The sequence below is a fragment of the Exophiala viscosa genome (assembly GCF_022695815.1).
Source record: "Exophiala viscosa unplaced genomic scaffold EDD37scaffold_5, whole genome shotgun sequence".
Lineage (NCBI taxonomy): Eukaryota > Fungi > Ascomycota > Eurotiomycetes > Chaetothyriales > Herpotrichiellaceae > Exophiala > Exophiala viscosa.
Genome location: NW_026944357.1, coordinates 1,515,556 through 1,529,617, shown reverse-complemented (window position 1 = coordinate 1,529,617; position 14,062 = coordinate 1,515,556). Strand labels below are relative to the sequence as shown.

General features: G+C 52.1%; 3 protein-coding genes across 3 annotated transcripts; all 3 read left to right on the top strand.

The window, feature by feature from the left end:
• Positions 1–592: 592 nt before the first annotated feature.
• Positions 593–2,915, top strand: EDD37DRAFT_631350 (complex proteins associated with Set1p component shg1-domain-containing protein). Its single transcript, XM_062816651.1, has one exon. It carries the CDS (start codon positions 676–678, stop codon positions 2,698–2,700), a length of 2,025 nt encoding a protein of 674 aa, XP_062670443.1. The 5' UTR covers positions 593–675; the 3' UTR covers positions 2,701–2,915.
• A 2,882-nt stretch (positions 2,916–5,797) lies between these two features.
• On the top strand, positions 5,798–11,522 carry EDD37DRAFT_416951 (uncharacterized protein). Its single transcript, XM_062812531.1, has 3 exons — positions 5,798–6,305; positions 6,353–6,476; positions 6,524–11,522. The coding sequence occupies exons 1-3, from the start codon at positions 5,900–5,902 to the stop codon at positions 11,040–11,042; spliced, it is 5,049 nt and encodes a 1,682-aa protein (XP_062670442.1). The 5' UTR covers positions 5,798–5,899; the 3' UTR covers positions 11,043–11,522.
• Positions 11,511–13,747, top strand: EDD37DRAFT_631341 (2,4-dichlorophenol 6-monooxygenase). The gene is made up of 4 exons (XM_062816650.1): positions 11,511–11,981; positions 12,073–12,261; positions 12,322–12,663; positions 12,718–13,747. Exons 1-4 carry the CDS (start codon positions 11,668–11,670, stop codon positions 13,595–13,597), a joined length of 1,725 nt encoding a protein of 574 aa, XP_062670441.1. The 5' UTR covers positions 11,511–11,667; the 3' UTR covers positions 13,598–13,747.
• Positions 13,748–14,062: the final 315 nt, after the last annotated feature.

The window sequence follows — 14,062 nt, the reverse complement described above, 5'->3', positions numbered from 1 at the left end:
CGTGAAAAACCTACAAAGAATGGTTTCACTTACCACCAACCAGATGAACGCAAGTTCAAATCTGCTTGGTGAAAAAGTTTTTGTTTTTTTCATCGTTGTATCGCTAGCAGAAGTTGTGTGCTCTAAGTGTGTGTGGGTGTGGCAGTATACCATCGCAGGGTTACCCCTGATCCAAATGAGCTGCTGAGGCTATCCTTCAGTGATTTGCAAGCATTGAAACCGCTAGCCCATGGATGGGCTCCGGTATGTTATCTACATGGATGCCTTATGCCGGGACATGTTGGGGTTGTGGTTGTTTGGACTCGACGTTGATGCGTTCATACAGAGATCGAAAATAGGATAGCACTAATGGTAATTCTAACCAGGAGCTTGGAATCTTCTTACACGGACCAGGGCAAGTCATCTGTAACCCGCCCTTCGTATGTTGAGAACGATTGCTATGTCGACTAAAAGAAAGAGTGAGATCGGTACTGTCGAGGTACCTGAGGTGAGCTGATATTTGAGGTCGGAATTGAAGAACCGCCAAGGCCGGCTCCGACTCAGAAGGCCGCTTTTTGATGCGCTCTGCACCAACGCGACTGCACCGCGTTCCAGACAGCATTTCGGAGTTTTCACAATCTCTACAACTCCGACATCCCTAGCTGATGCGACGCACCTCAGTGAGCAATCGCAGCAATGGCTGACCTTGCCATGGCCGACGTGCCACCAATCGATCCCTCTGCCCCCTTTTCCCTGCGACCGCGCTTTAAGATCTCCGACCTTCCGCTCAATAAGGACCAACGAACAACGATTGATGCGTTGCTCCTCAAAGTCAAGAAGCAAGGCGGTTACGATAGCCTGCGAAAACAGGTCTGGGCCTCTTACAATACATCTGATGCAAAGACTGCTCTTACAGACCAAATACATGCAATCGCAGAAGCCGAAATCGAGAAAAATCCTAATCTACTAAGCCGAGAACGAGGCAAGGCAGCTACATTGATACAAGGTGCTGTCGACCGAAGCGGTATTTATCAGGATGTGGAATCTAGGATTGACACCGAAATCGCAAAACATCTCAGTACCGTGCTGGATGCGGTGCGAGAGATTCGAAGAGCAGATGTAGGACCAGGGGTAGCAGCTGAAGAAGAGCAACGTGGCAGTAAGACGGATGAACAATACAAAGCCGAAACAGAGAATCGGGCTGCGGAAAGGGAGAAGAATCGATCTCGCATGGAACAACTCCTCCGTGAAACTGCGGAATTGAAGGCGAAGATCAAACAGGAAGAGGAGAGAAAACGGAAGAAGGAGGAAGCCAAGAAAGAAGAAGAGGAGAGGCTGAAACGCGAGGCTGAAGAGGAGGAACGAAAAGCTGCTCGGGCCAAGAGACGGGAAGAGGAAGAGAAGCGGGAAGCTGACAGGATCAAGGCAAGAGATGAGAGACACAGAAAGCGTGAGGAGGAGCGAAAAGAACGTGAGGCCCGGTATGAGAGAGAGCGAGAGCGTGAGAGGGAGAGAGATCGTGAACGCGACCGTGACCGCGATCGACATCGAGAGAAAGACCACGAGCGTGATCGTGACCGGGTTCGAGACAAGGATACCGAACGCGATGGTGATAGGGGTCGCGATCATCGCAGAAGCATTGATCGACGGGGTTCACGTGCAGAATCGACGCACACAAAAGACATCAAAGTCGATGAAAAAGATCTTGAGGCTGCAGCACTTGAACTACTCTTGATCGAGGGGAAGAAATTGGCCGAGAAGTCCAAGCAGAGGCCTGAGTACGACTTCGAAAAAGCCGAGCTCCACGATGCCTCTCGCCGGCATGCCGCATCCGACCGCTTTTCCAGACGACGCGAACGGTCACGGGATAGCTACAGAAAGGATCATGATCGCCGTAGCAGGTCGCGTGACAGACGAGCTTCCATCCAAGAAAAGGAAAAAATCCCAGACAAGGAGAAGACGCGGACACCGAGCAAGGATCGTGAAGAGGGCGAAGCACGCAGTCAGAAAGATTCTCCCGAGCCGGACCTGGAGAAGCCCAGGGCACGACGGCCTCGATCCGCGTCACCAGTGGGCATCGATCGTTATGTTCCGGGAGGAGGCGTTCATCGTTCGCGAGATGAACGCGAGCGTGAGCGCGAACCACGCAGGACTCGAGAACCCGACAAAGATCGTGAGCGAGAACCGAGGAGGAAGTACGACAGTCATCGGGGCGACACGGATCGGGACCGTGATCGAGATCGCGACAGGGACAAGGATCGTGTGCGCGACGACGATCGTAAAGATCGTGACCGTGATCGGGACAGAGACGGGGATAAAGACAAGGAGAAGGAGAGGAACAGAAGCAGAGAGCGGGACCGAGATCGAGACCGCGACCGAGAACGAGACAAGAGCAGAGATAGGGACCGAGACCGCGGCGACAAGTACCGGGACAGAGACCGCGAGCGAGATCGAAGCAGAGACCGAGATAGGGATAGGGACAGAGACCGAGATCGTGACAGGCCTAGGGAGAGGGATCGGGACAGGCGAGAACGAAGTCCACGACGCCGTGAGGACCGACGTGATGATGACCGCAGAGACGACAGGAAGGACGATAGGCGAGATGATCGGAGAGACGGCCGGCGAGATGATCGCAGAGACAGTCGGCGGGACCGGGACAGAAGTGACGCTCGTCGAGATCGAGACCCGGTTCAGATTGATCGCTATGTACCTGGCCGGTAAACGACACCGAGGGTCACTAAGCAACTGTCACCATCACATGGAGACTCACGCAGGGGCATGAAGCCGTAAGGTTGTAAGATGTTGGAAAACAAGGTTTTCGGCTGTTGGTATTATGAGACTGTATAGTGTAGGAAGTCATATCGGACAAGCTCAGCTCGAACGCCTTCATAGCTGTACATAATCCCGCTTTTAAAGCAGCATTGTTTGCCTCATGTGTTAATGTATTTCCACAGCACTTACCGCTCAAGTCTTCTTGACTTTGAGACCGAGTGCAGATGAGGAGATCTGTACGGACCCTTCCTAGTGTGACACGACCGCACATCATTACTTATATTGACTGACTGAGAGGGCAAGTTTTCGTACCTTGTAGCACGTGTTGAGGAGCGTGAGAAGAATGCCTGCTCATTGTGTTCCGAGGGGTCGCTGTCTCTGCTTCATGTCATGCCATGGACGTTCTTGCATTCCGTGCACCATCAGGCATGGACAAGGCCAGGACATCTGAGGTGGTTGGGGAACATCCAGTGTTACAGCAGCCAATGCAGCATAAGACTCCGCGGGCACAAGTGGCCAGTATTTTCTGCCCTGAGACACAATGCACTCCAGTATTCGTTGTCCCCTTGCATATGGCGCAGGAACAGAGCAAATCACTTACGGTACCTCAGGCTGGTCTGTTGTGTCTTCTTCGCAAGCAGGTGAAGAGAATCGATTATCTGTTGTGTGTTGCCCTTGTGCAGTCAAATTGTCCTGATGAGCTTGGTATCAGCAGCAAAAGCTGGTAATTTAGAGTGGCAGCCTGGTGTTCGAGACGCCACAAAAGCTTTCGTATGTTACATACGCTCAGAATGGATAAGGAAATAAAGCCAGCGCTTTTTCTCTGAAAGAGTCGAAAATGCAAAATATTCCCTGCGAGTCTTCAGCACGACCCTGACCCCGATTGGCTGCAAACGACCATATTTTAGCGTGGGCGCGTAACATGCAGAAGGATGATGGGGTTCAGCATCGAGTTAAGGCTCTTATCGAACCTTATCGCAGGATAGACCTTGCTTGATATACCTTGTGGCATGTGCAGGGAAATTCCTTCTTAGACTCTGGTGATACCTGTAGTACTCCACTTTCCGTACTCCGTAGCGTGAAGAATGCCACAGAGTTACAAGTAACCAAGTACCCTCACCGTTGGTTAGACAGGGTCTGGCTGTGGACAAGACATTCTTCACTTCGCCGTCGTGATATACAGCATGACTGTCAACTCTGTGGCGAAGGGTGGCTATTGCCACGTTTGCTCCACATGGTCAGTGCTGGAGCTCGGGACTGGCTCGCTCCGATGCGTCTCTCCAGCATAAGGTACGTGCGTGCTGCGACACATGGCCTGAGTGTTCCGCACCCGGGTGAAGGATTTGTTGGCAAAGGTCACTCACATCTGTGGAGCCTGGGTACTATCATCGACTGTCCACGGAAGGATCTTCTTACCTGCGGCGAAAATCCCCCAAAGTATGATTGACAAGTTGCGGATGTATACTGTGTATATTAGGTTTGGGAAGTTCGGGCACCACTGCATGTCATTCCTTCGTCGCCAGAACCGTCCCCACGAATGCAGATCACCTGAGACGACTGCATTGTACAATCTTGCATCGCTTCCAAACAGTGTCTTCCTGTATGTGACGCTACGCCGACAGCAGCGGACTTCAAGAATGCAGATGACCATGCTAGTGTAAGGTAGGACATTGTAGCATTATGAAGGCAGCCGGGACTGGTTTAGATGATCGACCAGAGCGGAGAGATGAGGCGCCACACTTTGAACCTTCCAAGCACGCCAGCAGGTGATGATGCACAATAAACAGTCTGACAGGATACAATCTGTCAAAACTCTTCTGGCAAGCCAGGTAGAACAAGTCTTGTGTGTCTGTATCTCTGTGTTCGTGTCACTTCTGACACCCCACGCCATTGGAAGTTTGTCTCATACCAGCACCAACGCAGTAGACGAGAAACAGTAGGCGTGGCGATATATATCTTCTTCCAATATCATGATTTCTATAACCGCTGGCCGTTTCCGTATTGAGGAAGGTCGATTTTGATGAAGGAGTCAATGAGGCGATCGCTTGAGGGGGGGCTGGACAGTTCTCCAGCAGGAGTCACTTGTAAGCTGTCCTTGATGGGAATAGATACCGCACCAGTACGGGAACCAGGCGAGGCAGGGTCCAAATGGGCCGATGCAAGCTCTTTTGCATATCAACGGCAGAGTGACGAAAGTCAGACCAGGGCACCGAGTTGAGGAGTTTTGGTGTGCTGGATGCTGTGATTGGAGATGGACCAGGAATGAGGTGTGTGACGGCGGAAACTGCGCAGCCAATGGTTGGAGGTATAAGCGCCGAAGCCAGAGTCGCTAGGCCTAAGCCTTTCGTGCCTGTCCATCCTCGACCAACTGTACATTCTCTTCCACCTCCATTCACATTGACCATTCTCCATCCGCATCAACTTGCATTCAAGCTAGATTTACATGCTTATGATTCGAAGACTCTCGCCAATACATGCGCCTGCTCCCAGGTTGGGGGCCTGCGGGGCCGCAATCAACTGTCCGCGGTCCAGTAGAGCTTCGCAGTCATGTTTCCATCAATGTCGTTGGTACTTCGAGAAATCGACGGCCATCTTTCTCGAATTGCTGCTAATATTGCACATTGCTCTTCTGCTGCGCCTCTTTACCTAAGTCCACATGATCCATTGAGTTCGAGGCAATCCATCTCGAGAGATTTTGTTTCAGATGTTCATTTCATTCACCGAATATTGCTCTGACAAGTCTGTACACGGAGTTCGGTATAGGCATGCTTCGCAGTATTTGCTTTCTCTTCTGATCTGATCACGAAATCCCCCGATCGGTGTTGTCTCCCCTATAAGGTCTCCTGCAGGACGACCCTGTTTCGCGGCTACGTTGGCGGCTCTAGGATTCCTTGGGTTAACGGTCGCTACACGAGAACGCAACCTGCTGCTACCCTCCCTCATTGTTGCACGGCGGATGAATTAGTCTGCACTCAAATAACCAGCGCTTTGGATAGATTGGCGCTGTACGGCCGGAAATATGTCATAGGTTGAGGTTGCAGGAGCGAAAGAGTACACATAAGGACATCCTCTCATCTGGTGGAATTCATGGCATTGCTGATACATCGGGGTTAGTCGCATCTCCAGCGTTGGTGAAAGTCCACCGACTATGTCTGCCAGCGTAGGCATTGCGCGCCAACGATCCGTATCGAACAAAGCCAAAGGAGTGTCAATACCGGCGCCTTCTCAGCCCAGACCTCATGCCGAAGACACGGCTTTAGAACCATGTGCTTCCACGGCGTCGCTCTTCTTGTACGCCCAAGGTTCTGCTGTCTTGTGTTTACACCATGACACTCTGGCAGTTGAAAGACGCTTTGAAAAGCACTCCAAGGACATACAACTGATTGCTGCTGATAATGTCAGCGAAACTGGTGCTGGAAGACTGGTCGTCACCTATGATGTTGGTCGAACGGCAATAGTCTGGGATTTATTCACCGGCGAACAGTACTCACGGTTCGTATCATATGAATCACTGAGGGTTGCTCATTGGATGAGGAATGGCAATATCGCATTCGGTGAGACCTTTCAAACTGACATATCTTTCTTCGCTAACATTAGCAAGGCAACGCGAAAGGCGAGGTGATATTATTCGAGCCTGCGACGAGTGATCATATTTCCGCGCGCACGATTTTCGACCCAATCACTGCAATAGCTCCGTCGTCAGATTGCAAGACATATGCTATAGGGTAGGTCGCCAAAGTGGTACTCCTGTTAATGCAAGCTAACGACTTAGCTACAACAATGGCTCGATCCTGTTGGCAGCCTTGCAGCCATCCTTTATGATCATCCACACTTTGACTACATCAAGAGGACCGTCTCCTATTGTGAATCTCACATGGCATGCCTCTTCGTCCAAGCAGAAATCGGACATGCTAGCTACTCAGACAGCAGACGGAGACCTAAGGATTTGGAGTGTCTCGAAACCGCCCACCGCCGAGCCTCCCCGAGTCATCCGTGTCTTGAAGCGCTCGGATGTCTACCTTCCCGGCCGAAACTGGATCTCATGGTCCAAGAATGGCCGCATTGTCCAGTACTCTGAAGGAAAGACATGGGCTTGGGATGTGCGAACGAAACACGTGACTTACGAACCTATGCAAACAATCGAAGGGGTTAGAGCCGTAGCTTGCCATGGCCCAACTGGAACTCTTTTCACACTGGGTCCCGATTATACAGTGCAACAATATGATGTGGAAGGAGGCGTTTTGGTGGCAAATGTACGGCACATCCCGACCACGATCCCCCCGACTCCCCCAGAGGATAAGAGAGGACCTTTGTGGACGACGTCCGAAAGCGAAGAAGAAGTGGCCTCTCCTCTAGGCCGCGCACGGCGAGAGCTGCGCGCTGTCGAAGCGACCAGGCACGAACGGCATAATATTCCGAGCCCTCAGTCCACTGCGAGCTCGCACCAATCCGGAATCAAACCGAGTGCGAAGGACATCATCTCCCCTGCTGGTAGAACTGACTATACCACAACTTCGTTCGACACCGGATTCCAGCCCCAGTCCATGTCCAGCCAGCAGGCAACCCAGGCATACCAGCCACAATCCCCTGTCACTAGTCGCATGAACAAAAAGGGCTCCCGCTTAAGACAAGAAGTGATCATGAGTCCCGAAGAACGACCTGTGGTCGACCTGTTCCCGTTTACGAGAGCTAGACTGCATGATGTCCAACACCGACCACCAATGGCACTGGATGAGACTCTGTCCGCTGATGGCCTGCGTCGCCACATGCTCAGCGTTGTCTTCGGTTGGGATGAGGACATTTACGATCTCATCCGTGATGAACTAAGTCGTCATCCCAGCGAGAGTCAAAATGCCATTTTCCTCGCTAGGTGGCTGAATGAGGATCCAGACTATCTCGCTGAGATCATGGGCCTGACACACAACGGGTCAAAACTCGACTGGATGCTATTAGCCCTGGGGACGATAAGCAATCAAGTCGGCGCAAAGAAGATCACCCAGGTCTTCATCGAAAAACTGCTCGGTAACGGCGACGTCCATGCTGCGGCTACCTTGATGTTTGCCCTAGGCGACAGAAGTGACGCTATCGAGGTATACGTTTCCAACAATCACTACTTAGAGGCTGTTTTGTTGACATGCCTTGCTTATCCTGATGACTGGCAACGTCAATCTTATCTCGTCCGAAAATGGGGAGAGCACGTCGTGGAGAACTCTCAGCAGTCGCTTGCCATACGATGTTTCGCGTGCACCGGTGTCGAGCCGTCCGATATCTGGACCTCACCACAGGCACAGGTCCCCACACAGACCGTTCCTGAGGTTGTCCAGATGCCTCAAATGCCTCAATTGCAGCAGCTCGAACCCATGGAGTACCCAGCGATATTCCGGAAAACCCTCGAAAGGCGACGGACGCTTGATGCTCCAACTCCAGTCGCCATGCCGGCACCACATATCATGGCGAGCATGCCTGCACCGCCCACTCCCTTCAGAACCGCTGCTGCGCAAGGCACCAGGATCACTCCGCAGACATCAGCCTTGAAGCTGATCACATCGTTTGAGGCGCCATCAAGCAATCATTTCAAATTCCCGGGATTGAAACCTGATGACCGTACTCCAACCGTTGGTGCAGCAGTCACCCCGATTGCCGAGTCAGCAGTTGATAGATCGGCTTTGTCACCAGGAGGCTTGGGATCATACCGCTTGAATAACATTCGCAGCATCAACAGTGCCCTCTCTGCCAAAACGGCAACTCCGGGTGGCTTTCAGCCCAGCCGTTTACCTTCAATCGGTGAAACGCCTGTAGATGTGGAGGCTCCTCAATTCCCATCCACAATGCCCCCACGATCCGTATCGGTGCCTATGGAGCTAACGTCAATCAAGGAGAGCCAGGCTGAGCGACTCGCATCTACACAAGATGCACAGCGGACTAGTAAACCAGGCCTTACTCTGCTTACCTCTGCGCGTTATGAGCCAGTCGAAACTCCGGTCAAAGAAACGCCTCAGACCGCTCTAGGACCACAAATGGCCATTAATTTCCCGGGACCGAATTCCCATCTTCATAATCGGCTGAATGCGGACGTAGCAGGGGTCGATTCTCCGCATCCAAGGACTGATTCGAAGAGCCGAAAGCCAGAGGGTTTGTCGATTCAAACAATAGCCGCACAGCAATTGGAAAATGGCCAGGCATATTTGGCTGGGACTGGCTATAACGACCCCATCAGCAGACCGGCAACTACTGGTACCTATTCCAATACACAAATGGATACCAGCGGGGACTTAACCAGCCCTCCAACTACTGGTCGAAGTTACCGGGACGCAAAAAGCCCAGTCGTTGCAGGGAAAAGCATTGATCATTTCATCAGTAGCCTTGATCAAGCTCACTACTATGAAACCCATTCTCGCGCGCGGGGGTATAGCAGTGCTAGTAAGCAATCCAAAGACAGTCACTCGGAGAAGAAGCAGACTAGAGCCAACAATTTCGGCGATGGGAGCGAACGGGATGTCCGACGTACTGTACCAGCTGGCAACCGTTCACCGTCTTCGCCTGTTCCAATGTCGCCAGAGGACGTCCGGATGTACAGCACCAGTGTGGAAAGTTTTGACTCCATGTATAGCTCGAACCTGTCTGGGTATGACCGGGCCGGAACTCCTGGCAGTATGTCTAAGCTCAGCCGTCGGGGTTCTCAATCTACTACCAAAGGCACAAAACAGCGCCATAGATCTCGCTCGAAGACACAGGGGCACAAAAGCAGAACAGGAAGTCGCGTTCCAAGCAGGCAGCCTAGTCCGGACCAGGCACTCTTCTCCCCAAGAGGCCGAAGTTCGTCAAGAAAAGAAAATCTAGGGCACCGTTCTCCGTCATCACCGAGACCGATGGTCCCTTCTGAGGAAGATTTGCAAAGTCGCTTCGACAAGGGTTCCTCAATGAGGCTCGTGTCTCGAGATCGACACAGACTGCATCGAAGCACAAGCCGTCAGCCAGAACTCGGAGATACAAGCTCCAGGAGGGACCCTTCGCCTGATCGTCGACGAGCGAGACCCAGATCCCGTAGTCGTCAGGCTGAAGAACCGTCCTTGAGCAGGAAGACAAGTCGCAGTGAGAAACATCGTCGTCATCGACAGCAGAGCGACACAAAGTACGATCGGTCTTGCCAGCCTGATGATCCTGAAGACTATTTTTCAGGTCTGCCTCTTACCACCGAAGATTCCAGACCCGCCAGTCAACCACAGTTCTTACAAAATGTTGGCAGGAAAGAGTCTGCAGCTGAACAGCTAGCAGCTCGCAGACAGTCACTTACACGTCGACCTTCGGTGCCACATATTCCACTCCCGTCGCAGATCGTTGGTCATGCAAAATCCGCCTCGACTAGTAATGTGCTCCCACCCTTGATGAGAGCTCAGACAGACGACGGACCTGTCATGAAGGTCTTGTCCAACAAGCTTGATCTGGAGACATCCATGCCGAACAACAGCGCCCTAAGAGGGCGTCCTGGCACCCCAAAGGCGATGCAGGTCGCCGTTGAGACAATACCAGAAGCAGAACCCGCAAGTCGTGTGGGTGGCGGAGAGCTGTTGTCAAGCAGCGTATACCGTGCGCCGGCTCGAGAGGATATTATCAGGCCGGGTTCAGCACCTGCTCCTGCGCCTCTGGAGTTCCTGTCCCAGATTCCAAAACACCCTCTTTACGATCATCGTATTGGCAATAGCAGATCAAGCAGTAAGGGAGCAGAGACAAGGTCGAGAAGTCGTGGGACGTCTCACGAGCGATCGCGTGTATCTCCTCGAGGGCCTCAGGCCGTCTCGGCGGTTCCAGCTGGACTGGTAGGCTATACAAATTCTCCACCTCAAGGGCATCCTCCCATACTACCGGAGCTGCAACACCTGGCGGCGATTCCACCGCCTCCTCCGCCACCGCCAAAACCGGTCTTGTCGCTTGCAAGCACCAATTTCTCAAGTCTTCGTGGCTTCGAAGCGGACGCTGCCAACGTTCCTCTGCCGATGTCTGCGATCCCGACGTCCTTCTCAGAAGCACCTAATAGCGGTATTCCGTTCTCGGCCGTATCTTTACCTACAGGCCACCGACGCGAACGATCTGGTTATGAGAGCAGCAACGGCGGCAATGGGTCGGGATCGAACCAGATATTTGGGAAGATTCGCAGTTTTGCGGGTCGTGTGCGGAGTCCATCTCGCGGACGACGAAATGATGATAATCAGGCCATGAGTCCGAGGATGAACAATGATCAAATCGCGCCGTATGAGAGTATCCCATCCGCGATGACGAGCAGTGCAGGTTGAGAGGGTACGATGGAAAGGTGTGTATTTGCATTGTGCTGTGTCAGAGAGCAAGGATGAAGTTGGACGGCTGCAGGCATAACTACGATTATGAGCGTTATGAAGTCATTCATTGGCCTTTTCAGTGTTGCGGAATACGCACAGAGGTCCAAAAAGGGGTGGAAAAGGGAAGATTGCTCTACTGCTCGCAAGAGCTATTGGGATGTATCACTTCGATTCTCTACCATCCTTAGCAGAGCTTTCATAGTCCTTTGCACGGCGATGTAATGGATGATGGATTGTTGGCTGTGTATCTGGGACCATAAGGAAGACTAGCCGCGTAATATCTGCGTTTGAGCAGGATGACCTCAACTCCGGATTTTTACATTAAAGGGGTTTCCCCGGACGGAAAAGCGCGCCTGTATTGATAACATGCCGTTGGATGTCCCCCTAATGTTCGGGCGATAAGATAAGAGCACAAGGTGAGTATGCCAGCTGTCCGAGGGTATGTGAGTCCAACGAGGCTTTCATGACGGTGTAGCGTTATTGAAAGCAACATTTTTTCTCGAGGCAGACATTTGCCCTCTGTGCATTTACAGTATGAGTTGACCCCAATTCTTCAGCTTCATTGCGCGCCATCACCGGAAACATGACCTTAGAGTCCTCGGTAGACGTTCTGGTCATTGGTGCCGGGCCCGTTGGACTCCTGATTGCATATCAGGTTTTGAGGGCCGGATGTTCAGTGTACGTTATTGACAAGGACGACAAATATGCAGGAGCCCAGTATGGACGTGCCAATGCCATTTACGCGCGCTCCGCTGAACTGCTCGATCAATTGGGCCTTGCGGATGATATTGTACAGCAATCCCACTTTGTGCGCGAAGCTTATACTTACGACGACAAAGGCGAGCGTGTGATACCGGGGAGGGTTTGGAATTTTGTGGAGAATGTCGCGGATACAAAGTATGCACACACTTCTACCGTTCGGTCTTTGAGATTACCTAGGGTAGATCTTAGGGAGGAGTTCTGGCTGACGATGTACGGTGGTGGTTAGATTTGACTTTGGTCTTATGCTGCGACAGCGGTATATAGAAGAGTGTTTACGGGATAGCTTTGCTGCGTTGGGGGGGAAGATACATGATTTGACGGAATGTGTTCGACTTGAGTATACCAACGACCCAGCAGATGGTGTGACGGCCACTGTGAAAGACATACGTACGGCGGCAGAATACACCGTCAAGAGGTATGGAAATTTTCAGCAGGCAGGACGGCAGCAGTGATACTAATGGGAGTCCTTTGGCAGCAAGTATCTGGTCGGCGCCGATGGAGGTCAGAGCTTCGTTCGCAGGTATCTCAACATTCCGTTCGAAGGGGAAAGGACCGAAGATCAGTGGATTCGAATCGATGGCAAAGTTAAGTGTAACATTCCCACGCCGAGGGCTTATGCTTCTATCGAGAGCCTTAGACATGGAAACGTTCTGTGGGCGCCGTTGGACCGAGGGGTCACTCGCGTAGGTTACGTTTATACGAGTGAGCTACGGTCTCGATATGGAGGTAAAGTCACCGAGGAGATTGCCATACGAGAGGCAATCGAGGCTGTCAAGCCGTTTGAGCTTGAGTTTGAGAGAGTCGACTGGTGGACGTTGTGAGTATGCCTAGATACTCATCCGATTCTCGAGGACTGACTGCCATGCGTCAGATATATCATTGGACAGAGGGTTGCTGCTACGTATCAGCCGCACTCTCGTATAGTACTTGTTGGCGACGCCTGCCATACGCACTCGTCCGGCGCTGCTCAGGGACTCAACACGGGGATACACGATGCCTGTAACCTGGGTTGGAAGCTCGTTTTAGTTCTCAGGGGTCTTGCCAAAGACGATCTTCTTGCGACATATGGGACAGAACGTCGAGCCGCCGCACAACGCTTGATTGGATTCGACCGGAAGATTTCGACGTTGATGGCCAACAAATGGCCCGAGGGTATGAAACGTCCCGCTGATAAAGACATCAATCAGGTTTTGGCGGACCTCTTCGATGATGCGAAGGGTTATAACACTGGACTGGGGATTTCGTACGAAGAAAATCTCATTAATGTGCAAGGCCCCAATGCCAACGCCTGTTCTGGCGTTGCACCAGGTGCACGTGTGCCTGATTTGGATCTGCTGAAGCCGGGTACCCTGGAGGTTATCAGGCTGCATGCGGCCGCACCCAACCGAGCTGTTGTATACATATTGGCATTCGTGGGAGACCCACGAATCACACTGCCTTCGATAGCAAAATACTCGGCAGCAGTCGACACCTCGACACGGAAGTTCGCCCGAGGGGTAGTGCAGACGGTCACTGTGGTGGCTTTGGCGAACAACCGAATCGGTGTCGAAGAGGCATTGGGATGCCTTCCAGGTGGAAAAGTGTACTATGATAAGCGTTCAGAAGCGCATCGTCGCTTCGGCGTGGACTTAAGGTATGGCGCACTTTTGGTGCTGCGGCCCGACGGACATGTCGGATTCACGACAAAGATGGGTGCTGACGGTGTGGATGATGTTGAAGCCTATCTGAAAGGATTCTTGGTCGATCAATAAACACACAATATGGCAAGAAGTTCGTAGGATACCTGGTGGTCAATGTGTCAAATAGGGGAGTGACTGGCGAGGGTGGCATCCAACGATTGGGCTTCGGAAGTGGCGGAAAGCTTCGTCTCTTTTCCTCGTTCCCCTTTCTCCTTCTGGAATGACGATGACGGTCGCATGACATAAGGCAAAAGATTGCTTACATCGACTACGACTACTCCCTACGGTATGCTCGGAAAGATGATCAAGCAGTCGATGATTCGACAGGATCCATCGGCGAATGTTCTTTCCAGGCGGCCTGGATAAGATAGGGCTTTCTTCCCTTCCTCTGGTCGCGTGGCTCCTGCAATTCCACACGGATGCGAGTGTAACGACGCAGAAGAACAGAACAGAACAGTGCACACCCTCAAAGCGCACATGGCTACCACCAACAAGTCTTGAAAGAACGACTCCCTCATGCTTGTATCACTATTATCA

Excerpts from the sequence above, each read along its gene's own strand:
- EDD37DRAFT_631350 (XM_062816651.1), top strand. The coding sequence starts at position 676 with ATGGCTGACCTTGCCATGGCCGACGTGCCACCAATCGATCCCTCTGCC.
- EDD37DRAFT_416951 (XM_062812531.1), top strand. The coding sequence starts at position 5,900 with ATGTCTGCCAGCGTAGGCATTGCGCGCCAACGATCCGTATCGAACAAA. Across the intron at positions 6,306-6,352 it reads GAATGGCAATATCGCATTCG|GCAACGCGAAAGGCGAGGTG; the intron begins GTGAGACCTTTC and ends AACATTAGCAAG. Across the intron at positions 6,477-6,523 it reads TGCAAGACATATGCTATAGG|CTACAACAATGGCTCGATCC; the intron begins GTAGGTCGCCAA and ends CTAACGACTTAG.
- EDD37DRAFT_631341 (XM_062816650.1), top strand. The coding sequence starts at position 11,668 with ATGACCTTAGAGTCCTCGGTAGACGTTCTGGTCATTGGTGCCGGGCCC. Across the intron at positions 12,262-12,321 it reads GCAGAATACACCGTCAAGAG|CAAGTATCTGGTCGGCGCCG; the intron begins GTATGGAAATTT and ends GTCCTTTGGCAG. Across the intron at positions 12,664-12,717 it reads AGAGTCGACTGGTGGACGTT|ATATATCATTGGACAGAGGG; the intron begins GTGAGTATGCCT and ends GCCATGCGTCAG.